The 25,491-nt window shown below is 46.1% G+C and overlaps 1 protein-coding gene across 1 annotated transcript in view; it reads left to right on the top strand.

Moving 5' to 3' along the window:
- nploc4 (NPL4 homolog, ubiquitin recognition factor) overlaps window positions 1-22,906 on the top strand; it is a 30,485-nt gene extending 7,579 nt beyond the window's left edge. Inside the window, exons 3-17 of the mRNA XM_079492568.1 lie at window positions 185-294; window positions 1,325-1,564; window positions 3,506-3,554; window positions 3,664-3,758; window positions 4,159-4,282; window positions 4,886-5,065; window positions 5,741-5,827; window positions 6,447-6,518; window positions 6,842-6,968; window positions 7,680-7,840; window positions 9,436-9,507; window positions 9,930-10,022; window positions 17,197-17,313; window positions 18,888-18,990; window positions 20,193-22,906. Coding sequence (XP_079348694.1) covers window positions 185-294; window positions 1,325-1,564; window positions 3,506-3,554; window positions 3,664-3,758; window positions 4,159-4,282; window positions 4,886-5,065; window positions 5,741-5,827; window positions 6,447-6,518; window positions 6,842-6,968; window positions 7,680-7,840; window positions 9,436-9,507; window positions 9,930-10,022; window positions 17,197-17,313; window positions 18,888-18,990; window positions 20,193-20,356 — 1,794 coding nt within the window. The 3' untranslated portion in view covers window positions 20,357-22,906. The remainder of the gene's footprint in view (window positions 1-184; window positions 295-1,324; window positions 1,565-3,505; window positions 3,555-3,663; window positions 3,759-4,158; window positions 4,283-4,885; window positions 5,066-5,740; window positions 5,828-6,446; window positions 6,519-6,841; window positions 6,969-7,679; window positions 7,841-9,435; window positions 9,508-9,929; window positions 10,023-17,196; window positions 17,314-18,887; window positions 18,991-20,192) is intronic.
- Window positions 22,907-25,491: the final 2,585 nt, after the last annotated feature.

Here is a 25,491-nt window from a genome sequence, read left to right as displayed (position 1 = left end):
CAGAGTTAGTGTCGAAGTGTCCTTGAGCAAGACTGAACCCCAAATTGCTCCTCCTAATGTGCTGGTTGGTGCCTTGCTTGGTTTCCATCGGTGTATGAATGTGTGTGTGTGTGAATGGGTGAATTGTAAAGCGCCTTGGATAAAGGCGCTATATTAATGCACCATTTACCATTTATTTTACCAGGTGGGCAAAGAGTTCGGCTTCAATTCCAACGGCTTCTCCATTTACCTGAACCGGAACAAGACCGGTGAGATCCAATCCCTGAACAAAACCCTCAGTCTTCTTAAGATTAAGTAAGTAGGCACAAACCTGTCAGAATTGACTGTTGGCATGTGATATACGATCAGCAGAGTTATGAGGAACCCTGAACTATAATATCTACACATACAGGGCTATATCTTGCGCCACCCCTTATCCCTAAACTAATTTGCCATTTTTTTACTATTTTAAAAAACCCTTTAAAATAGTTCAAATAGCTGATCTACAAGCTCACAATGTCTCGATGTAGATCGGCTAGTTGAACTATTTTAAAATGTTTATCAAAATAGTAAAACATGGCTAATACGTTTAGGGATAATGGATAAGGGTGGCGCAAGATGGAGCCCACAGTCAATAAACGGCATTTTGTATCTGTAAATTAATTCGCCGAAGGCCCAAGCCGCACCAATGCAACTCCTTGCAACAAAAAAGTTTTAAGGACATGTCACACGAATGCAACTCCTTGCACTCCACGCCGCTCTCCGCTCCATCAGCGCTCACCTTCATTTGCGCAACGGGCGCTCCGTGATCCGCTCAGATCCACCTGCTCAGCATGTTCTTCTGTTTATAATCTAAACACTGACACGTTTAACTAACAGGCGATTCTGGCACGGTCGGTCGCCACACGAATCACACGTTGATGAATGTTCACATTTTTCAGTACACTTTCATACTTTTGGTAAATGCGCTCTGTCTGCACACACTAAATCCAAGCGTTTAGGTTCTAAACACATGTGTGGATGACAGTTCTCGCTCCGGAAGCAGTTCTGACCCATTTTAAAACTCGCTCAGTGCTCAATTCAAAATCCACCCGCTCCACTCCTCGCGCCGCTCGCGCTCCGCGACGCTCACATGCTCTGGTTCCATGGTGAATCATTGGTGCGGTTTGCGCCTTAGAAGACACTCTTTCAGATGATTGGGCTCTATGTATATAAACCTAGTCACTGATTGGGTCCTCCTGTTACTTACTTGTATAAAATATGTCATTTCCAGGGTACTCCTAACCGTACTTTTTTTATTATGTTTTTTCTTTCCCTACACTCTCTCTTTCTTGCCCCTTTGCAGGCATGGCGATATGCTGTACCTTTACCCCTCGGGTTCCCCGGGTGTTTCCGGAGAGATTATGGACACAGCAACTCCTCAATCCTCTGAATCGCTACCCTCCACCTCATCGGCATCATCGTCCTCCTCGTCCTCCTCCCTGATTCCTCGCTCCCACTCAGCGCCCCAGATCCCTGAAGATGAGATCGATCAGTATCTGGCCAAGCAGGACGGCAAGATCTACCGCAACAAAGATCCAGTGATGTAAATAGGTTTTCAATGTAATGGGTCCCGGGATGCACAGGTGGTCATTCAAATGAGTCCCAAAAAATTCTTATGAGTCCCAAAAAAAATCACACCTGTGTGAAGTGAGTGGTGCAACTCCGTGTGGGGGTTCGCGGGGCGGGTGGGAGGGGGATGTTCCAGACCCCCAGGAACACGCCCAGGGGGCCGGGCCGGTTCCGGTGTGCCGCGCCGCGTCGCGTCCGAAACGGTTGAGAATGACAGAGTTACCGTGTGGCGGCCCCTCTACTGTACTGTAATGTACTGGCACCCCCGAAAGCATACAGTTAAATGTGCGTGTGTGTTTGTGTGTGCATTAGGTTGCGCACAGATGGTGAAAAACAACCATGCTGTTTTCGTGCTCATACCCAGACACCCAGCCACCCACCCACACACATAGCTCCGTAAGGGAGTGGTTGCACCACTCAAAAATAATAATAATAAAACTTTTTTTATTTTATTTTATAAAAAAAAAATATATAAACATATCAAATAGGCCTATACAGTATATTTTTAATGTAGGCTAGTAGTATTAGCAAGCACAACTCAGTAAGAAATACTAATAGTGGGCAACAGTGGATTTAACATAGCTTAAACCAAAAGTTGTTTGCAGTTGCAATTATTATACTTAGTCAAAATATCGGCGTGTGTTACACAATGTGTGTTTCCCATTGAATCAGGTCTGCTTGTCACGCTAAAACATGTTCCCCTAAATATTTCTGTCGGAGGCAGCGCCGTTTAGTTGAGAGAGTTGCGACATCTCCGTTCAGTGCTTATTCGTGGGGCTGCATGCGTCACTGATCACTCCATTGTCGTCACTCTCTGTCTCCAAACAGCTCTAGTCTAGAGGCTGCGCTGAGTGCGCTCAGTCAGAGCCAACATGGCGGCGCACAGCGCGCTGTGTTGACAGTGTTGTTACAGACTAGTGGTTCTACAAGAACGATTCCTACGTGGATTTAATTTTTTATAACATAGGATGAGGTCGGATGCGGGCATGCAAAATGATCGTGTCCGTAGATTATTGTTTTACCGCATTTTTTTCCCCCGCGATTTTTTTTTCTTCACATGGATTATTATTACTGTGTGCTGAGTACCTCCGCTCAACCTCTGCGTCCACGGGACGCAGAGGATGAGCGGAGGTTGCGGCCCAAAACTATAAAGTGCGTTTTGGGACGCAAAACGCACCCTATTTACATCACTGAAGATCCACAGCTGTAAGACGCATATCTACACTTCAATTAACCACTTTAACCCTGGTGTCTCTATATGTCATTATAGCTAAATGGTTTTTTTTTGCAACTTATTGTTTTTATTGTCATTATCAGGGTAGACAATACATTATATTTATGCATAACATTATACTTCACAATACAACATTTTCTCCCTAGTGAGACGGCAGCAATAAAAGGAAAGTAAAAAAAGTAAAAAACAAACATCCAAACAAATAATTAGCACAACGAAAGAAAAAAGCGAAGAAAAAACAAAAAAGCGGATGGGGGGGATCATGGCTGAAAGTTTAAATAAAAACATCCTCCAAAATAGTCTGTACTCTGAATCTGATACTGTGTACAGAGTACGGACTCTTATTATGCGAGTATAAAACATAATTTCTTGTAGTTATACTGACTTTACAGTACATTACAGTATAAAATCTTTATCCCACGATTTTACAACCCATTTTTCTCCTCCAGGAGGAGGTAGTTTAGAGACCAGGTTTACTGCATGTTTTTGAGGGTACCTACCCTAGGGGACATGGGGAGAACATGCAAACTCCACACAGAAAGGATACAGTACATGTCGTTTTTACTCTGACTAGATTGAACAGCTTATATCTGCACAGGCGATGTGAGCAGTAACTTAGCATGGAACCTTTGTGTTATATGGAATCGTTCGCCAAGTCAAACAAGGTTTTCTTACTTGCAGGTGTCGACATGTTGCTCTCGGAAAGTGTCTACACTGTGTACCATTAGAGGTAAGTGTATTTGTATTGTTCCCTACTTGACAAACCACAGTGTACCAATTCCACTTGAAGACGAGGCTTTGTTTCCCTGGCCTTTCTCTGATTTGCCTTCTCTGGACAGCCTTTCGATGAGGACTATCTCAACCATCTGGACCCCCCGGTCAAGTACATGTCATTCCATGCCTACATCCGCAAGATAACCGGTGGATCTGACAAGTGAGTAGCACCCGTATATCTTTGTTTGTGTGTTCCTGCTAATACAAATGATCTCACATCCTACAGTTGGAGGCCATCGATATTGTCCTTTTCTTTTTGCTGAGGTTTGTGTGATCTGCGCAAAACCCCTTTTGGTGTTTTAAACATTATGTTATAATTTAGCTATTGAAAAATAGCAGATCTACAAGCTCATAGTGCGCCACCGAGTGGCGCGCTACGAGCTTGTAGGTCTGCTATTTTTGAAAAATTGTGAAAATATTTATTTCAGAAAACTGGAGGATTTAGAAGGATTTTTTTTTAAATTGAGGTCAGGCCTAAATGGGTCAAATGATAAGGGACAATATCGGTGGCACCCAACTGTATGTTGTGAAGTTATACATGTATACTCTTTCACACACAGAGGGAAGTTTGCAGCTCTAGAGAACATCACCTGTAAGATCAGGTCAGGCTGTGAAGGTCATCCTCCATGGCCGGAGGGGATCTGCACCAAGTGCCAGCCCAGTGCCATCACCCTCAACAGACAGGTATGTGCCCACGGTGTTTCCCCTAGCCAGAAGCCGATAGTGTGGGGGAGCTTTCACTCATGCACATGTCGGATCTGTAAACACACACACGCAACAACATTTTTGTTTTGCGGTTATTTGCGGCCGCCTACTAAAAATCATAGTGTGGTGGCTGGTCATGATTGTGTGGTTGCCCACCACACAACCATGCATATAGGGGAAACGCTGGCCCATAACGTTGTGGGTTCCACACAGATGTTGGTTCAAGTCTCAATTCTCAAGCAACATATTCTCATCCCAAGGCATTACAGTACAGTATATAATGCCACCTACAGTTGGGTGCCACCGATATTGTCCCTTATCATTTAACCCATTTAGGCCTGACCTCAATTTTTTTTTTAAATCCTTCTAAATCCTCCAGTTTTCTGAAATTATTTTCACGATTTTTCAAAAATAGCAGACCTACAAGCTCGTAGCGCGCCACTCAAAATCAACAAAATGTGACTTATGACGCCTCGTGCGCCTGTGCGTGTACAGTTAAATTGTGACATCGTCGTTTGGAAGATGATGAGACGGATCAAAAGAGTGTCATTTGATTTTTCGTCTCCCCTGTAATCGTGTCAGAAATACAGACATGTGGACAACATCATGTTTGAGAACCACACCATCGCCGATCGCTTCCTGGACTTCTGGAGAAAGACGGGGAGCCAGAGGATGGGATATTTGTACGGCAGGTACACGGAGCACAAAGACATCCCTCTGGGCATCAGAGCAGAAGTGGCTGCTATCTATGAGCCTCCACAGGTGAGCGTTTGTTACTCACTCGGTATAAACGTTAAGGGTGAGTTACTCTTTGTTGCACGCACAGGTTTTTGTGCACCGAAAATAGCCGCTCTACAAGCGGTGGTGTGTTGTGCGCTTGTATAAATGCAACAAAGTATAAATCGGGTATTACTGTTGTGAATATATATATTTTTTAATTTGGCTTTAAGCAGGCACCAAAGACTTATTGATGTCCAAAAGCACTGCTACTGCTGTAAAGTTGTAGTGAATGTATTCAGCCACACTGGGGCAGTATATTATCGTTTCTACCAATAGCTGAGTTCACACAAACTTAGCAGTTTGTTTCAAATCACTGTATGTTTATTTTTATGTACTAATGCAAAATAAAATGTATATCTTTAGGGTATAGAATGTGCCTCTGTATTGGGTAATGAGTGGGCACTGATAATTGTAAATTAAAAAAAAATATTTATAATGTTTGTATAGTTGCAGATATTGTGTGATTGTTAAAAGAAATCACGCCAGGGAACCACTGTTTTAGCCCTATGTCGCACCCGTCAACATCTGAAATTATTGTTCAGCACCTCCTCCTCTAATAACCTTTTCAACTTGATCTCATCATTCTCTCGGTCATATTCAGTCACATTTTACTGTTTAAATTTGTTGGGTTTCAGCACTTTCACTCTGTTTTTTCAGGCTGGCACTCAGAACTCCCTTGAATTGCTGGAGGATCCCAAGGCTGCAGCTGTGGAGGAGATCGCTGCCAAGCTGGGCCTGTGCAAGGTTGGACTGCTCTTCCTTCTGTCCTCTGTATTTGAGCCATGATACTATCTCGCAGTGTCGATTTCTTCAACTAAAACTATGGCGAAAAATGTTCGTCGACTACCCTTTTTCACAAAAAAAAACAAAAACCAAGTTATGATTACTAAAAGTAAGACTTTTTGACAATTTCTTCAACAAATGAAAACTAGACTAAAATGTTAGGGAGGGTCTAGTGGAGAAGAGATCCAGTAGAACTAAAAGACGAGTAATGATATGTTCGGTTGTGCCAGGTGTGTAGCTGCTAATATCCTTGCCACTTTTGGTCAGACAACCAGCATCTCTCTTCTGTTGTGTAAAGCCTTCATCAATATGTAGACATTCTCCGAATTCCTCAGACTTCACACAGTTGTGGCTCTTAAGATCTTCCATATGCTTTTCAGGCAACGTAGGTCTCAAGCTCATACATGTGTGATCCCCCCCCCCCACACACACACACACACACACATGCAAATCTGTCTTATTTGACATCATGTCTCATTAACTACAGTACATGTTTTGCTTATGTATGTATAGTTAGTGTTTTGCATTCAAGTGTGTTTGCCAACAATTCCTGTGTTGTTTGCCTCCCCGTGGCATGTAGGTGGGGTGGATTTTCACAGACCTGATCTCGGAGGACACTAGGACAGGCACTGTCCGCTACAGTAGAAACCAGGTGAGCATGCATACAACTAGGGATCGTGTTTTTTTTTTTCACGATCAGATATTTACATTTGTATAGAACACGTTTATGCCATGTCACAATAGTACAATAGTCTAATATCATGATATGGATATAATATTGATACTAAGGATGTCCCGATCACGATTTTTTCTTTTGCTTCCGATCCGATTGCGATCATTTGAAAATGACGTGATCGGACCCGATTTCCGATCACGTGATCGGATCGGCACATCCCTGGATACAACTAAACGCACATATTATGTTTGCATAAGACACACATGGCGAGACATGCTTGTTGTCCATCCTGTGGGTAGGACTCGTACTACCTTAGTGCCGAGGAGTGCATCACGGCGGGATTCTTCCAGAACCAACAGTCGAACCCCTGCAGGCTCTCCAGAGACGGGCATTTCGGCTCTAAATTCGTTACAGTGTTGGCAACGGGTAAGTTGATCTTTTTGGAGCCCTCCCGCCTTCTATCTCTTTGCTCCTGTCCTCTTGTTCTTGTTCACCAGCTCAACCTTATCTGATCCTCTCTGACCACAGTGACCTTTTCTGTGCATTTATGTATATCCTACTTGGCTGCTGGTTTCTGTAATGTAGGTGATCTAGGATTTGAGGCGATTCCTCACAGGTGATTCTGTCACTCTACAATGTAAAAATGTCTTGCACTTAACTGCATTTAACTGCAATGGGTAGTTCTAGCCAAGCTTTTTGACTGGTAGAAACAGGCACTATAAACGGATAACCAACAGAACAGAAAAATATCTCTCGTGTTATATCTAACTAATAAACGTTGAGGACTGAATTGCCCAAAAATGACCATGTATGGCGCCATAATTGGTGCTGTGATTGGCTGGAAGGTGTGCCATACTCTTGAGTAGGTTTAATAGATACATTAAACTACTTACAAATTTCGGCGCCCATTTGAGTAGTACTGAAGTAGACGATGGAGGGCTCGTCTGAGGACGATCTAGAGAGAGAAGTTTTACTGACAGGAAAGACGATAGAGGGTGAAATGTACTCACAATGCACTCAACCAAATTCGCCGCATTCGACAAAAGAAAGAAAAAAAGACAGGTATGGATCCCCAAACGGGTATTGACTAGTTCATTATAATTAGTACATTTCTCAAGCGTTCTGTCTCGTCTGCAGGCGGTCCAGACAACCAGGTGCACTTTGAAGGCTACCAGGTGTCCAACCAGTGCATGGCTCTGGTGAGAGATGAATGTTTACTGCCCTGCAGAGACGCTCCAGAGCTGGGCTACGCTAAAGAGTCCAGTCCTGAGCAGTATGTACCAGACGTATTCTTCAAGGTAAGCATCATCAGCTGGCTTGATGGCTGCTTAACACCCTTGGCGCTAGCCAACGCCATAACCCGCGGCACCGCAGGTTATAATAATTACCCTTTGATAGCCAAACCCTCGGTGCCGCAGGTTATCGCTTTATATAAAATTCGACTGGCAGAAGCCAATACCTCTACTGCGCCCAGGTTGCTAGGCAACCTTCAGTGTCCCTCCAGGCACAAGGCGAAATGCTCTCTCACCCCATTGGAATCCACTCATTATGATTTATTTTCTTCTGCCTGTTTTCTCAGAAACATTCTCCAAAATACTTATTTATACTTACTTTTTTATCGCATCGCGGCCGACATACAGTATTACCGTTTCTGGCAAAAGATAAACAACATCGCCAGCTGCTAGACCAGGGGTCTGCGACCTTTTTTAAATTAAGTGCCATGTTTTTATTTTCTAGATTGTCAGTGTGCCATATCAACATTAATTAATTTTAATGACACCACGTGAAAAATGTCAACATATTTTGATTGTCCACAAATATAAACTTTTTCCTTCTTTCACGTTGTTATAATGATCATTAGACTCAGGGCAATAACAGAGTTCAGTTTTAATGAATGTAGAATGCAGGATGTAATTTACACACAAATGTGAGGGACTTATTTGACTGCATTTTTTTTAAATAGTTTATTTAAAACCAAAAATACTCTCACACACTTGCCAGTGTGCCAGTGACCACCCTCCTTTGTGCCAATGTTGGCACTGGTGCCTAACACCGGGGCTCCACCAGGCGCGTCAGCGTCGCGTCTCCGTCACCGCCAGGGAATGTTCCCTTTTTAATCAATGAAGGGTGGCTCCACTGCCCGCGTTGCGTGACATTAACGCGTGCATTAAAATTGAACCGGTGCGTTTTTTGACGCACGCGACGGAGACGCAACGCGTCCGGTGGAGCCCTGGCGTTAGGTTGCCTACCCCTGTGCTAGACTACAATGTGCTTCGGTTTCGTCTCTGTGAAGCGTGTGACACACACGGAAACAGGGCTCATATACAGTTGATGTGAATCATGGCAGCTCTCAAAGTGTTAAAGCAGTCTGTTCCACAGAGGGACGGACCTCTTAGGGCTGGGCTACACTGGGGATGGAATTGGCGCGGAATTGTGAACGGAGCGGAGTCTGCAGGCGTCCGCAGCGGTACGCTGCCACTATAATCAATGGAACCCGGCTACACCGAGTGCGGGTGTGTTGCGCAGGTAGTGCGTGAATCTTTTTTTATATTAAGTGCTCTATTTCTCCGCGTGCCAGCGGGGGTTACGCAGCCCTTCGCACGCAGCCCTTCGCCTCGCCTTCAGAGGAAAACAAAAACAGTAAATACGGAACTTCCCGGCGGGCTGACGAATTGTCGGTGTAGCCACCTAGCTGCTTCCGTTCTGCTCCGCCCGCGGTATGGTTCTGGTCCGTCCCCAGTTTAGCCCGGCCCCTAGTCATCCCTGAATTTACCACTTAAGCCCCCAGTTGTATACTGACAGTATAAATAGCCCTCCTGTCAACATGTATCTAACAGTCTGTCATACAGATTTATGCATGTGCAGTTAACCCTTGTTTGTCTCCACCCAACAGGACAAAGACAAGTTTGGAAATGATGTCACTTTTCTTGCTCGGCCTCTTCCTGTGGAGTATCTTATTATAGATGTGAGTATGAGAAGAGACTTCTGACTCTGTATTTTGTTAAATTTAATTTCATAATAGTTTTTTGCAGAGTAAGCACGGCTAGAGTGAAGCGTTTTCCGATTGTGTATTCAGATTTGATTACCATAATATTCTTTGCAGGGCAGGCACAGTTTGAGGTTAGATTTTCTAGTCTGACCGAGGATCAAAGGACAGCCGGTGTCGTTTGGTTTCTTTGTTGTAACCGTGATTAAGGCCAGGGCATTATTATTTAAAAGCGTGTACAAATTAGTTCCAGGCGCGTTCCTTCCTTGGTGATTCCGTTGTGGGTGCCTGCAATGTACCGATTAATACTTCAGTGTTAGTGCAAAACTAAGTATAAATCAGGCTTTACTTACTGTCTATGAACGATTAACTTGATTAACATGATTGTTCTTGTGCCACAGATTACCACCACTTTCCCCAAGGACCCACAGTTCACCTTCTCCTCCACACAACGCTTTCCCTTCGAGAACCGCGACATCCTGGGAGAGACACAAGTAACCAAGTTACACACAAGCACGCACACACAGAACCTTGCTTAACATAACCCATAGAACGTCACCTACTCAACTACTTTTCCAGCACACGCTTGAAGATTTGCACTCAAATTGACAATATTTCTTGTTTTATCATTCGTCAGATTGTCCTCGTTGGACTGTACAGCACCAAGTGCATGGGCTGTTGTCGTCATAATTAGATTTAACAACTCTAGGCCTGGGCCATGGCTCAGTGGTCCAGGCACCTTGGCTGGCAATCCAGTCTGGCAGTGTGCCGCGGGTTCGACTCCCGATCCCGACGGCCTTTACTGCATGTCTTCCTCCCATCTCTCTCCCCATTTCCTGTCAGCCTACTGTCTGTCCCTCCATAAAAAATATAAAATAAAGGCGAAAACCAAAAAAAACAAAAACAAAAAAACAACAACTCTAAACCAGTACAGATAAACAAATGTCCATTCTGTATTGCAATTGCTTTCTGAGCATGGTGTGATTTTTATATACACATTTATACCCAGTTAACATACTTTTATATGGGTGTAAATCTCTGACCTCACTTCAATTTTATCAGGTTAATTTAAACTAAACTGCACGAGGAAGCTCGCTATGAAGATTGCGTCTTCTGACGTGATCACAGAAGCATTCTAATACACTCACAGGCAATCCATTGGCTGGGTCTGGGACTAAGGTGCACCTTGACCACCCCCCCAGGTAAAGGTGATAAAGGTGCCAATAAACCAATTAGTCCCCACTTCTGTGTAACTTCTCATGAAGATCACATGCATTGCTACAAAGTCTTGATTTCAGTGTGTTTGAGTTTACTAGGACAGGAGCGAATTCTGGTTCCACAAACTGCACCACTGGTGAGTTCATGACTTTGGGGTTAAGAATTTCCTTGCACTATAAAATTCTATTGTTAATCGGACGGCCAGCAAACGGCCCTGATTATAAATCTAGCAGCTACAGCTACACTATATTCTAGTGACAGCTAGGCTAGCTACTAGCTAGAGCTACGCTGGCTACTAGTTGGACGGCCAGCACACGGCCCTGACTAGCCACAAGCCTGCTGAAGCTAAGCTAATAACAACTTAGCGTGGTTCCTGCAAAAGGACGCCCGGTGTTAGCTATTGTTAGCATCCCGCTAAGCTACCCTCCCCTTGTACTACTCCTGCTAACGGCCTGCAGAACGCCAAAGCAGTGATGTCGGGGAAGAGCAGAAACCAACGTCGCAAGGCTAACGATAAGCCCGCGGTGCTGCAGAAGCACTGTGAGACATGCTCCAACTGGATGGCCGGCGAGGACAAACACGAGGACTGTGTCCGTTGTTTGGGCCTGCAGCACGCTTTCGACGCCGTTCATAACCCGGGTGCCTGCTCCCTGTGTGACGGCGTCGACGCACGCATCATAACCCGCAGGCTAGTGCGTGCTAAGCAGTTCTTCGACGGAGCCATCCGACAACCAGAACCGGCAGACGACCGAGAGGTGGCCGATCAATTGGCGGAGGAGAGACGGGACGCATTGGACCCCGCTCGTTACTCTGAGGGTGATTATGCCGACCTACCGTCTACTTCCCGCGCGAAGCGGGCGGTTAAGAAAGCCAAACAAGCAGCTAGGAAAGCTCTGGCTGACGAGGTTACGGCTCCAGCGGCTGCCGAAATCCCGCACTCCCCGCCTCGCCAACGTACGAGGCGCACAGATCGTCCTTCCCCCGTCGAGCAACACGCCGGTGATGAAGAACAGTCCTCGGAGGGAGATCAGAGCCAGAGCTCCAGCGGTAGCTCCTCTTCTTCCTACTCTGAGGGCTCTTCTGAGAGTGAGTCAGAATCGGAGTCTGAGGGACGCCTCAGAGCCACTCTCATCGCAGGAATGCAGCCTCAGACGGCGGCCCGGACTGAGCCCGAGCCCCGGGCTGGGACTGAGGCTCTGGCTACAACAGCTCCGGATGTAACCGAGCCACAGAGCACGGCGGTGCCTGACACGGCACCCCAGACCGATGTTCAGAACCGAGCCCCTGCTCGGTCCCGAGTCGTCCTCGAGATGGACAAGTCAGAGCTGATTGATGTCTTCAAGAGGGCTACTGAACGCAGCGGTCTAACGTGGCCAGCTGAAGCTACTCCGGCGGCGGCTGCGACGGACACGGCCTGGGATGATTTCGGTAAGGATCCGGACGCTCCCCGAGCCAAACAGATCCTACCCTTGGCTAAGGGTTTCACGGGGGCGCTCGGTGAATCCTGGGAGCACCCCTACACCCACTCCTTCCTACCCACACATAAGAAAGAGCTTGATTGTGTCGCCATGAAGAAAGTGGGTCTGGAATCTCTGCCCGAGATGGACAGATTCCTGGCTTCTCATCTCCTACATGTCCCCGAAGTCGCCCCACCGAAGGAGCCGAAATTCGCTCTCACACAGGAAAACGACATGTCCACAATGGTGAAGAAGGCATACGCGACGCTTACGGGCTCCGTGAAAGCCATTAACGCCATCACACTACTCCAGGGCTCTGTCTCCCACATTTTCAAAACATCGGGAGAGGCATTGAATCTGGAGCAGCTCTACGAGCTACGGAGGCTCCATAAAGAGGCGCTCGCGCTGACAAGGTACAACACGGAGATGACGGGAAAGGCTATGGCTACTCTAGTAGTACTAGAACGGGCTAGATGGCTAAACCACTCCGAAACCAAAGAGAGAGCCTCTCTCCTGGACCAACCCATCCTGCAAGACAATCTTTTCTCTGGCACGGTGGCCGATCTCACGGCCAGACACGAAGACAGAGAGAAAAAGAAGCAGGCGGCGCAGGCTTTCATGCCGACGGAGAAAAAGCCTCCGCCAGGTAACAAAAGAAATAGATCCTCGTACGGCCGCTCTATGAACCGGAGGGACAACGAGAGGGAGCGCGGCTCCAGGCCTCCTTTCAAGGCTCCAGCGGCTGCCAGAGCCCCCTCTGCTTCGGGAGGCCAGTACCAACACCGACAACAGTCACAGCAGGATCGCAAGAAGGACACCGGGCCTCACGGTCAGCCTCCTTCCGCGGCGGCGGGACGGAAGCGTCAACGCCACACGCACAACAACAACAAGCAGCAGCGTAAGTGACATTGCGCCGAGCCTCGGGGAGACGTTGATGGAATCCGTCTCCCTCCGCCCCCACGTTCTGGGAAGAGCTTACGCTGGCGGCGTAGTAGCCTCGGGCTTTACGCCACTGGCGCAGAGAGCACCGGACAGGATGAGCGTTGTTGCACCGATTTTTGCGAAAAAGATGTCGTTGCATACTGTACCTCCCCTGTCCCCCTCCCTGATTCAAATAAAAATGTTGTGTGGAACAAAATGTTTGAATCCTTGCCAGAACACACGGGGTATGAGCCCACTGCCACGCAGGTCAATAAAACGACCCGCGGCAGTGGGACGAAACGCAGATATTTTGACAGCGCATCAGAGCGCTGCAAAAAGGCACAAGCACCATGCCAGTTTGATGGCCCCGTCGCTAGGGGGCGCCGTTTTACCACGGCTGAACATGGTGCCAGTGTTAACCAAGGTAACACAATGCCTGCCGCGGGAGGCACCCACTCTAACTCAAAAAAGAGTAGGGCTGACAATAAATCCTCTGACGCGGTGCGTTTCAAAATGGATAGAGTGCGGCGCACACACCTGGGTGGTGGACACCGTGAGAAAAGGCTACAAGCTGCAGTTCTCCGCAGAACCACCCACATTCGAGAAGATAATATTCTCTCAGGCAAGCGGACAGGCAGCCGTCATTTTGCGAAACGAAATAATTTCCCTGCTGGCCAAGAATGCCATTCAGGAAGTACCTCCAGATCAGAGCCTAAACGGTTTCTACAGTCGGTATTTTCTGGTAAAGAAAAAGGGGGGGGGGATGCGTCCTATTCTGGACCTCCGAGCCCTCAACCGATATCTGAAGGATTTTCGTTTCAAGATGCTGACAAATGCGGCACTGTTACGCATGATACGCAAAGGGGATTGGTTCACGTCAGTGGACCTCAAGGACGCCTATTTTCATGTCCCGATTTACCCGCCGCACAGGAAGTTCCTGCGGTTCGGGTTCGGAGGACGGGTTTACGAATACCTAGTTCTCCCTTTCGGGATGTCCTTGAGCCCCCGAGTGTTTGTGAAGTGTACTCAAGCGGCCATAGCCCCTTTGAGACAACGGGGAGTTCGCATAGCGAGCTATATCGACGACTGGCTCCTGCTTGCGCAGTCGGAAAGCGAGGCACGACTCCACACCAGCTGGGTAGTGAGTCACCTGCAGTCTCTGGGTTTCAGTCTGAACTACGAAAAGAGCGTGCTCATACCAGCGAGGTCAACAGACTTCATAGGTTTAACACTGAACTCTGTCTCCCTCACGGCTCGGCTGTCACAGGACAGAATGACTTCCGTTCTGAAGTGCGCGAGCTCGTTCCAGGTGGGACGCAGGGTCCCTTTTCGTATGTGCCAGAAAATGGCGGGACTCATGGCTTCCGCTATAACCGTGTTACGGTTAGGCAGACTGTACATGAGACCTTTTCAGAGGTGGATGCTCTCACTCAGGGTGCCCAACGATCGCCGTCATCGCCTGGTTACAGTCCAAACGGAGTGTATATCGGCGCTGCATCCATGGAGAGACAGGTCATTTCTTTCCGAAGGAGTGTCCATGGGTCTGGTCGTGTCGAGGAAGATCATCACTACGGATGCCAGTATGACTGGGTGGGGCGCCACCCACGAGGGCAGAACTGCCAGGGGAGTGTGGGGCGACGAACTGAGGACCGCCCACATCAACTATCTAGAGCTGATGGCAGTATGGTTAGCCGTACGACACTTCGAACCCCTCATCAAGGATTGTCACGTCCTGGTCAGGACGGACAATACGACGACCATGTGCTACGTCAACAAGCAAGGGGGACTACGATCCCGCCTGCTGCATGCACTAGCACAAGACCTGACTCTGTGGTGCGACACACATTTGAGGTCAATCAGAGCCTCCCACGTCCCGGGGATACTGAACAGGGGAGCGGATCTTCTGTCCAGAGGGAGGTGCCACTATGCGGACTGGTCCCTACACGACGCGGTGGCAGCTCAGCTCTGGGACAGGTTCGGCCGTCCACAAGTGGACCTGTTCGCCTCGGGGGAGAACGCGAAATGCCCGGAGTTCTTCTCCATAGCGGGACAGGAGTCTCTGGGCCTAGACGCGCTAGCGCACGTCTGGCCCGGAAGTCTGCTGTACGCGTTCCCTCCCATTTCCCTGATATCTCCAGTCCTGGAGAGAGTGAGAACCCAGGGCCTAGCGGTAATACTGATCCAGGGTGGGGCTCTTGGAGGTCGGAGATATCACCTCTCCTCTACGACCATCCGTGGCAGCTCCCGCTGCGCAGGGATCTGCTGACGCAAGCGAAGGGGGAAATCTTCCATCCACGGCCGGAAGACCTGGATCTATGGGCTTGGCCCGTGAGAGGATGAACCTTGACGCGGAAGGCCTGCCGCAGAGTGTCATCGACACTATACAGAGTGCGAGAGCTCGGTCAACCAGGGAGGCCTACGACGGGAGGTGGCGTGCGTTTGAGAAATGGTGTCTACAGACGCAGGCGGTGCCTTTTCAGCCATCTGTGAAAGTGATTCTGTCTTTCCTTCAGAGTCTGATGGACAAGGGCCTGTCTTACAACTCCCTGAAGGTCTACCTGGCGGCTATTTCGGCCTGCCATGTTGGATTCGGGAATGGCACTGTCTGGGTGCACCCTCTAGTGCGTCGGTATATGGCTGGTGCGATGCGCCTCCTCCAGGTACCGAAGTCTATGGTTCCTTCGTGGGACCTCGCGCTGGTTTTGGACTCCTTGTCTCGACCGCCATTCGAGCCATTGGCGTCAGTGGGGCTGCAGTTTTTGTCGTTGAAAACGGCGCTACTGCTGGCGTTGGTGACTGCTAAACGGGTCGGTGACATTCACGCTTTTTCAGTGAGCGAGGAGTGCACACGTTTTTCCGTGGACAGGACGAGGGTGGTCATTACGACCAACCCGGCTTTTGTGCCTAAGAACCAGTTGACCACCTGTATACCGGTGGACCTGGTGGAATTCTGTCCTCCTCCTTTTTCCTCGGCAGAGGATGAGAGGAGGCATACTCTGTGCCCTGTACGGGTTTTACGAACTTACATGGACAGGACGGCGGCACACAGGAAGACAACTCAGTTGTTTGTGTCCTGGGCCCCCAAGACCTTGGGGAAGGCAGTATCCAAGGTGAGGATCTCACAATGGATAGTGGAAGCCATAGAACGATCTTACTCGGCCAGGGGTTTGCAGCCTCCCATAAGGTTGAAGGCGCACTCCACGAGGGGTATGGCGACGTCCTGGGCTCTCTCCAGGGGAGTGTCTATCCAGGAGGTGTGTACGGCTGCGAGCTGGGCATCCTCCTCGACGTTTGCCAATTTTTACAGATTGGATGTGACGGCTGCGCCAGTGGCGCATGCTGTCCTCAGCGTGGCTTCAAAGTAAGGTTTGGATCTGTCGGGCCTCTGAGTGGAGTGGCCCTGGGTCCGAGGTTCCTTCCTTTTTCCGCCGGCTTTTTGAGCCGGGTGGTTTTTCGCTCCCGTCACCCTACAGGCAGAGGTCGGGACCCGTGAGTCTAGACTTTGTGGTGGCAAGAAGGGAGTGTATCGGGTCTTCATAGCGAGCTTCCTCGTGCAGTTTAGTTTAAATTAACTATAGGTTACGAAGGTAACCCTGGTTAATTAAATAAACAAGCGAGGAAGCTCGCCAAAACGCCCTTCTTGTAGGCAATGCCTCATGAGAAGGTTCCACATGTTTGAAGTGGGGACTAATTGGTTTATTGGCACCTTTATCACCTTTACCTGGGGGGGTGGTCAAGGTGCACCTTAGTCCCAGACCCAGCCAATGGATTGCCTGTGAGTGTATTAGAATGCTTCTGTGATCACGTCAGAAGACGCAATCTTCATAGCGAGCTTCCTCGCTTGTTTATTTAATTAACCAGGGTTACCTTCGTAACCTATAGATTCTTTCAGATCTTTCATAGTCTTTAATTTGACCATGTTCTGATTAGAGCAGATACGGTTAATCCATTTCAAAACACACGTTTCAAAGGTTTTCAGAACATTTTATAATAATTAATAATCCTGATCCCACATTGACCGTGTGTGTGTGTGTGTGTGTGTGTGTGTGTGTGTGTGTCTACATTTCTATAGGATTTCCACAGTTTAGCCACATATCTGTCCCAGTCCTCCTCCACGGTATTCCTGAATATCGTCTCAGACTTCCATCTGCTTCTCTTCTTGGTCACCAACGAGGTCATGCCTCTGAGTGTAAGTATAAAACCGAGGTTTTCAACCCTTTTCAAGGTCCATTGTCAAGGTCCATTATTTATTCTGCATTTTTGATTTGAGCCACAGACCACCATTTGATGACATTTAGTCTCTCAGATCCAAAAACACGAATATTTTGTTGTCTTTGAATAAGATGATGTCCACAATTCCATGCTGTATTGATGTTGGTACCATACTGTAGGTCAGGGGTCCTCAACTAGAAATGCTGAAGGTCCACTAATATTTTTTGAAAAAGACTAAGGTCCGGTCCCATGAGCGCGGCGCAGGCCACGCAGCGGCCAGCGGAGAGCGGGGCTCTGTATTTTTTAGTACAGTCACACCAAGGCAAGCTTACAAATCGGATCCCCTCCCATTTCCATACTCTGGGGTGCAGAGTATGGAAATAAAATGTTTCACAAATATTCCCCTCCAAAAATTCACAGCAAATGAGAGGTATTTGTTTTTTGTTTTTTTTAATTTGCCCAGGGTCCACAGAGAGGTGGTCTGGACCGCGGTCCGCCTATTGAGGACCCCTGCTGTAGGTCATAGGAGAGATAGCAGGCAAACGTTGATCAAAATAACATTTCTTCTACATCTTCTTCTTCTCTAATCATTGTAGACTTGTAAATTAAGTAATGCAGATGTTTAACAATAATTTAACTCGAGAGCATAAAATGAAACCAAATGGACACATAAGGGTCCATTTGGTTTAATTTTACGCTCTCAAGAGTTAAAGATCTTTAAGGGTCCATTTGGTTACCAACTCTCCATTTAAGTTTAACCACCTGGAACCCCCTCAAGGACCACTGGCGGTCCCCACTGGTATATCACAGTGCCTCACAGCCACATGCACAGGATAGGTTGACACCCGCTGTTGCTCGTTGTTTTTGTTAGTCGTGCCGCTCAGCGATTAGATCATGGCCACATATTTCTCCAATCTGGAATTGGTTACTAGGGGGAGAGTTGTCAAGGTGATTTTCCTCAGTCGCTATGTATGCGCTGGTTACATTTCAGATTGGCCTTTCACCCACCTTCCAAGAGTATCAAAAACTTGTGTCAGTGCATCAAGCTCATTTAACGTTATTTTTCCGTGTTTGACTTTGTTTCCCTGCCATGGTCATAAACGTTCTACAGCATTTATCATGATGTAATATTTTTTCTTTCCTTGGTCTTAAAGTTGTAAAACTAACATTGATTGCATGTCTTTATTGTCTTAATTACTACAATATGTCACAGAATGAGTTGCAAGTGGTGTTATTTAGCTAACAAAGTCACGCCTCAAAAGGAAAGGCAAGTTTATATATTGGTTGCTAGTATTGAGCAGGGGTGGACTGCCGCTGGAGCGAAGTGCAAGTAAATGGAATAACATTTGATATACATTATATTGTGGGTTAATAAATATGCCTACATATTAAAGAGGTTATTTCAATCGGCGATCGCTAGATTGCACGTGACCACGTAGAGATCCACTAGCTATAAAATCCACAGTAAACCCCTGGTAATGAGGGAGAAGTTAGCCATGGACTCAACTCTGAACCTGAAACATCATGTCTGTGTGTGTGTTTGTTTTACAGGACAGCATTGGTCTGCTGCTGGATGCAGTGAAGACCTCCAACGAGGAACTGGCCCAGACATGGAAGAAGTCTGAGCAGTGGGCCACCATCGAGCAGCTGTGCAGTAAGTCACAATTTGGACAGATGAAGGAGACGATGTAGGAAGGACAGCTGATTGAACAGCTACAGAATAAGAGACGATGTATCATAAGGGCAGCTGATGAAAGAGCTACAGAATAAAGGGCAACACACGAAGGCTGTGAACAGGCTGCGCTGCAGCACAGTATCGACGCACATGAAGTGCCGCCCATAAGCACCAACGGGACGTGGCGCGCTGCCGTGCGGCTGCCAATTTGTAGTAAAAAAAATCACACCCGTGTGAACTGAGTGGTGTAAGGTTTTATATAGCATGATCAGCTGTGGTCTGACGTAATGTCTGACGTAATGAAATCACACAAAATATGTTAAGTAAAAAAAGCTATCATTTTTGATAAATGTATGTATCACACCTGGATGTGATTTCACAACTGGCTTTTTTTGCGCAGAGAAAATGACCACGGTTGCTACGGTCATCCAGTTCACCCGGGTGTGATTTAATTACGTCAGAAATTATTTTGAACATAGCAACCATGGTCATTTTTTTATGCACACAAAAGCCAGTTGTAGGAGTGGTTTACACCACTCAAAAACAAAATGTTCAGAGCACCGGTGTTGTGATTGGTCGAAAAATACTGTATCTGGCCCGACACTTCTGGCAGAACACTCACTGCCTTAGGTCGTGACCAGGCTTTTGTCAAAGCAGATGAGTAAAGGCCTATTCATACTCCAGTTTTAGGTGATAAGGTGACCACCGAAAGGGTGTGGTGTTTGGGTGAGTGGTGAGTTGCTTACCACCACTGCATGACATCATGTTGTAGTTTTCGGTGGTCACCTTATCGCCTAAAACTGGAGTATGAATAGTCCTTAAAGCTGGGAACGAGGCTACTTCAACCCAGAGTGTAGAGTAGGAGAGTAGCGACACGCTTTGATCTCGCCACAAAGCGGGTGCCTATAGCTATAGTTCCAAACATTGCTCCTATGGCTGGAACTATCCCATTGAGATAGAATGAGCACTTCCCCATTCCATTGTTACAATGGGAGTCAACGCTAGTGTCGCCACTTACTATATTACTCTGCTTCATCCAAACCCTGAAAGCCACCTTGCATTGGCAATGGCATTTCTAGGACTGATATGGATTGCCGATGACATTGTTTTGATGTAATTTGCTGATCTGCAATATACTCTGCTATTAATGCACTTCTACTTGCTGTCTTGTCCTTTTCCAGGCACGGTAGGTGGACAGCCCTCGAGCTCTCTGGAGTACGGAGCCATGGGCGGCGGCCCGTCTGTCCCCGCCTCGTCCTCGGCCATGTGGTCCTGCCTCCACTGCACCTTTATGAACCAGCCTGGCACGGAGCATTGTGAAATGTGCAGCCTGCCCCGCAGTTAAAGCCCCCCATGCCCCCCCCCCTCTCTACCCCCCTGCTTCCGAAGCCCTTCCTTCATCCCTCCAAGCGTTATCGAGCACTGCCCCGGCCCTCCTACTCTTCTCACACCATCATCGATCGAATCGGGACCAGCTGTTGAGATTTGGACGTCGTTTCCTCTCTTTCTGCCCCTGTCCCGTCATCGCTCAGCCTCTCTGTCCTCTCCATCTCACACGGACTGATTCGGGGGTGTAATAAAGAAGGGCAAAAAGGATGCACTCGTTTACACCAAATTCTATGACGTAAAAAAAAAAAACTGATGACTTGTGTGCTTGTATTCCTCTCTCCAGTGGCTCCCGAGAGTGGTGGGGTACGTTTTAGGTAAAGCACTTTGGCTAAGGCTCCTCTCCCTCTTCCATACCCCCCCCCCCAACACCCTGCCTTCCCAAAAAAAAGAATAATCACTCATGGCTCAAATAAATGTTGCTGTGACTCAGGATAACAGCAAAGACTTAAGTGTTTGGATGTTCTCTCTCTCACATCAGTGCCCCTCTTTCACAATGTATTCTGGAAACCTGTTGTGTAAATAATACATTTGAGGAATGATACTGTTATTTAATTAAGACTTTTTTTTCTTTTTTTTAATCCAATTGTAGTGTTAGTTTGGATTTTTTTGATCTTCAGTGTGGAGTTTGCTCAGTCAGGATTCTTTCTTTTCCTTTTTTTTTTAATAGAACTCGGTCTCCTTTCGCAGTCCCTCACAACCGATCAATTTAGAAAATGGTAAGAAAAAGAATTGTAAAAGTTAAAATCCCAGACTTTTAAAGGTAATGTTAAAAGCAATGCCCAGAAATGTTAAAATTGCAGAATTTTTTGAGATTCACCTGGTTTTGAGTTTTGACGGAATTGTAGCTTTTTGGATTTGTTTAACTGAGCTGGTTTTGAGACGTGGCCTACTTTTTAATTGGCTTTATTATTTTGCTAATGATGTAGGCACCACCGCACATTGCCATGCCCTTCCAGACTCACTGCATCAGCCACGACGAGGTGCTTCTGTCGAAATAACTGGTGCCACTCAGGCCCCTTTTCCACCAGGGTTGAACCGGTTCAGTTATTTTTCCCGCCGCCTAATATCGAACCAGTTCAGAGTGTTTCCATTGAAAATGAATTGGTTCAGAACCCTAAAAGTTGGTTCAAAACTGGAACCACAAAATGGTCGCCGGTTCCGTGAAACGACCAAGGTTCCAATAATCTAGAACGGAACAAGTTCTAGAAGTTCTTTTTGGTGGAAAAGGGGCCTCTGTCCCCCTCTTTAGCTGTGGTTCTCCTGACTGCAGGCTGCAGTCCACGGGGGCCAAGCCATAGTGAATGGGGCCCTATGGGATTCCATCACTCAGCCTTCAAAGACTTTGACACTCAGAATGCTCGGTCACAGCCAGGTCATCCATGGGGAGAGAAAGATAACTGAACATCGCACATGTCTCATCAGTACAATGTGTTGTGTAGACCTGGAGGAGAGGGGGACATTTTCAGTTGGTCTGGGAGGATCGTTGATGTGATCTGGTGGGTTTAAATATGAGCAGATTCAGATGAGAATTGTTTTTGTTTGTTTCTTGCGGATAACTACTAAAACCTGAGCTCATTCCAGTGGGAGTTATCTGATCCTTTCCAACTGACTCCATTATGAATGGTTTTTCACCACTTCACATCTCCTTTCTTCAAGCTAAAGTTGTCACTGTTCCACTTGGAATGGGTTCTAACAACTGTAGGGCTATAGTTCACTCAATTAACAATCAGCATTAAACATCTGGAGAGTGGAAATTGTTTTGAAGAGTATTTTTGATAAGTATGCTTGTTTTTGGTTGCATTTAAAAACATGTTTTCATGTGTGGTAGTCAGCTTTGGTTGCACACCTCTAGCATAACATGATCATCACAAGAATGTTACTTGATATGGGTGGGATGAGTAAACACCGAACTCCATCGAACTCCTGCAAGCCCATTGAAATACTAAAAGAATGATTTAGAGTAGACCGATGCAAAGTATCTCAACAGGTTGTTATAGGTGAGTCACATATTACATATAGTATAAGGAATGGGAATACATTTGACCCCAGCTCCCAACATCTGTTACACATTCTTTAGGGTATTGAACGTTTTCCGCTACGTTGGGGACTGGGGAGGTTCCTTTCAGAGTCATGGGCAGCAAATTTGACTGATGATTTGTGACATGAGATGTGCTGCTTCTTTCTGAGAGCTTGACTAATTCCATTGAAGAAGTGAGTATATATATTTTCAATTCTAGGTTAATTTGACAGTTTTTGTTTCTGTTATTCTCCCCCTGTGTGAGCTGTTGAGAGCGATTATCTGATGTCATGCAACCTGGTGGTCATGGTGGTTCTTTTTTGTTTTGTTTTGTTTTCACTATTTATCCAGGAACAGTTTGCTGAGCATGCGTGCTCTTGGAATGAACGTCCTCACCATCCACTGAGCTAACTGGGGGACCCTGAAACTTGTATGCTGTAGACCTGGATTTGAAATAAAATTTAAAAAATAATTCTTATAATTGAGAAATATTTTTGCCTCATTTGTTGCTTGTGATTATTGATTATAATTACTGGTGCACAGAGATACAGGGATTCCATTAAATTCTGGGCGGGAACCCTATATACTCTATGGGGAACCCCTTTTGGTGTTAGCATTATGTTATGATTTAGCTATTGAAAAATAGCAGATCAACAAGCTCTACGAGCTTGTAGGTCTGCTATTTTTGAAAAATGACTGACGACTGACATAGAAACATAGCTTTTTCAGAAAACTGTCAGGATGTAGAAGACATTTTTAGAATCTGATTCTAAAAATCTGAGTCAAAATGGGTTAGCTGCTGATATGGTGCTTTATTTTTTATTTTTATGCCAGATATGAAATGAAATATGAAGTTGTCTGGAGCTGCATTGGATAGAGTTCAACCTGGTTTTCAGCTACAGGTTTTCCCCCTTGTTCTTCACCTGGCATTCATGTGTGGAAAGGATCACTATTCTGAGCACCTCATTGACAGGCAATATGGTCAGACTCATACCACTGGAGTGGAGGAGTCATAAGCGTCCGAAGTTCGGATGGATATACTGTATGATTCTACTGCCTTGTAAAAATGACTGCGAAATCCATCCAGTCATAACTTCACAGGTTCCTTCCTGTGCTTTTATGTAAACCTTACTTTAAAGCTTCCTCCTTTCCCAAGGGGTCAGAGTGGGGTGAGGAGACAGTTGTGAGACGGACACCGGACCTTCTCACCATAAGACTACAGATGGACAACAGATGAAGGCCAGGAATGCTGAAGGGGAGGTGAGTGTTCAACATCAAACCGGTTTCATTGGGCCCCATAGGAGAGTCAAAAATGGTAACATTATCTGCTGCTGACTATTTCATCTGTACTTGTACTCTCTTTGAACGTGGTCTAGGTTTAGATGTTGGCCGTCGGTGTTAAGCAAAAGCATTCATTTTACACACACCAAGCACTCAAAACATGAAGTTAATGGGGACCACATGATGCAAACGTCATACAATTTATTTCATGAATTGATCATTATAATAACCAGGTCATGGTGAGTGTTTTCCGACTGATGTCATGTCTTCTGGTGTGCATTTTGTGTGTGCACTCAAATGGGTGTGGACTCAGCGAATTGTAAGGACACACCCCTTTGGTCAAGAGGGTAGATAACACTGGGGGGTTTCAGGATTGTGGGACATTTGTAGGACGGCATCCTCAGCTAGCTCAGGTACAGTATGTCTTCTGTTGGCATTCCTTCCACTGATGCATTAATAAAGATGAAATTAGGGATGCAACTAATTGATTTAATTTAATTAATCAATTTCATTTAATAAATTATAATAATTTAATAAAGAAATGCATACATTTTGGGGGAAACATAATAGCCCTTAAGTGTTGATCAGACTAATGAAATTTTTAGGCTATCTATTGGATTGGATATCTATTGGATTCCCCCCCCCCCTTGAGATTAATTGATAAAGATTACTTATTTTTTTACACAAACATGCTTTCAATTATTCAATGAATCAAAAACTGAATCCGTAGAATAATCACCACTAGTAAAATAATCGATACATGGTAGTTGTAGCCCTAGATTAAATTAAGTTTCAAGCAGTGTTAAAACTTCTGGCTTTGGGTTTGAGTGCAGTTGGACTACAGTTTGGTACAGTTATGTGAATGTACTATATGCTTTTAAGGATGAAGATTGCCCTTTCTCTGACACTCCTGCTGGTGGCTCTGTGTGCTGCTCAGAAGCAGAGGAGACAGCAAAACTCAGAATGGGACTATAAGGCTGAAGGTGAGTCACTACTTCACATAAATTGATTGTTACAACATGTTTTGTTTATTTGTTGCATATCACCATTGTCGGGTGGAAAACTTGTATATAACCCCCCCATCCTTTAAAAAAAAGTAAAATGGTGAAAATAGCTGATTAAAAAAAAAGACAAATGTGAAACATGGAGATATTATGGGGTTAGGGGTATGTAGGGTGGCATGGTTAATCTTCCTTTTCCCCCCTGCCTCTGTAGCTGATAAAGTGAACACCAGAGGATGTGCCAACCTCACCCTGGTATTAGACAACTGGAAATATGCCATAATGACCCAGGTTAAAGACCTGCTCCTCCATGACCATGGCACTGTGCTGCCCGACTATGGAAGGTTAGTGACGGTCCTCTGTTATTGCTTTAATCACCAGTTTTCTGTTTTATTTTTATTAAATATCGTTTAATTTAACATTACATTTTTTGTTTCATCATCCAATCGCACATTTTTCCTCTAAGAATTGAATGGTCCACTACAGGTTTTTTCTAGGGATGCACCGATGGCAGTAGCGGTAGCGGATATTTATTATCTGCTATGTTAGTGTGTTGGTTATCTGCAGCCAATCAAGCTGTAGATTCTGAACATTTATTTCCTGTATTGAAGATGTATTTGTTATCCTGGCTGGCACAAAAGGGGGAAATAAAAACCACAAAAACTAAATAAACATATATCGGTATCAGTATCGGCTAAAGAATTTCCAAGAATTTCCATATCGGTGCATCCTTTATTAGTAAAAAATCACACCCTGTGTGAAGTGAGTGGTGCAACTCCGTGTGGGGGTCCC

The sequence above is a fragment of the Electrona antarctica genome (genome assembly GCF_951216825.1).
Source record: "Electrona antarctica genome assembly, chromosome: 22".
Taxonomy (NCBI): domain Eukaryota; kingdom Metazoa; phylum Chordata; class Actinopteri; order Myctophiformes; family Myctophidae; genus Electrona; species Electrona antarctica.
Note: the sequence above shows the minus strand (reverse complement) of the source record. Positions and strands in the feature narration are given on the sequence as shown.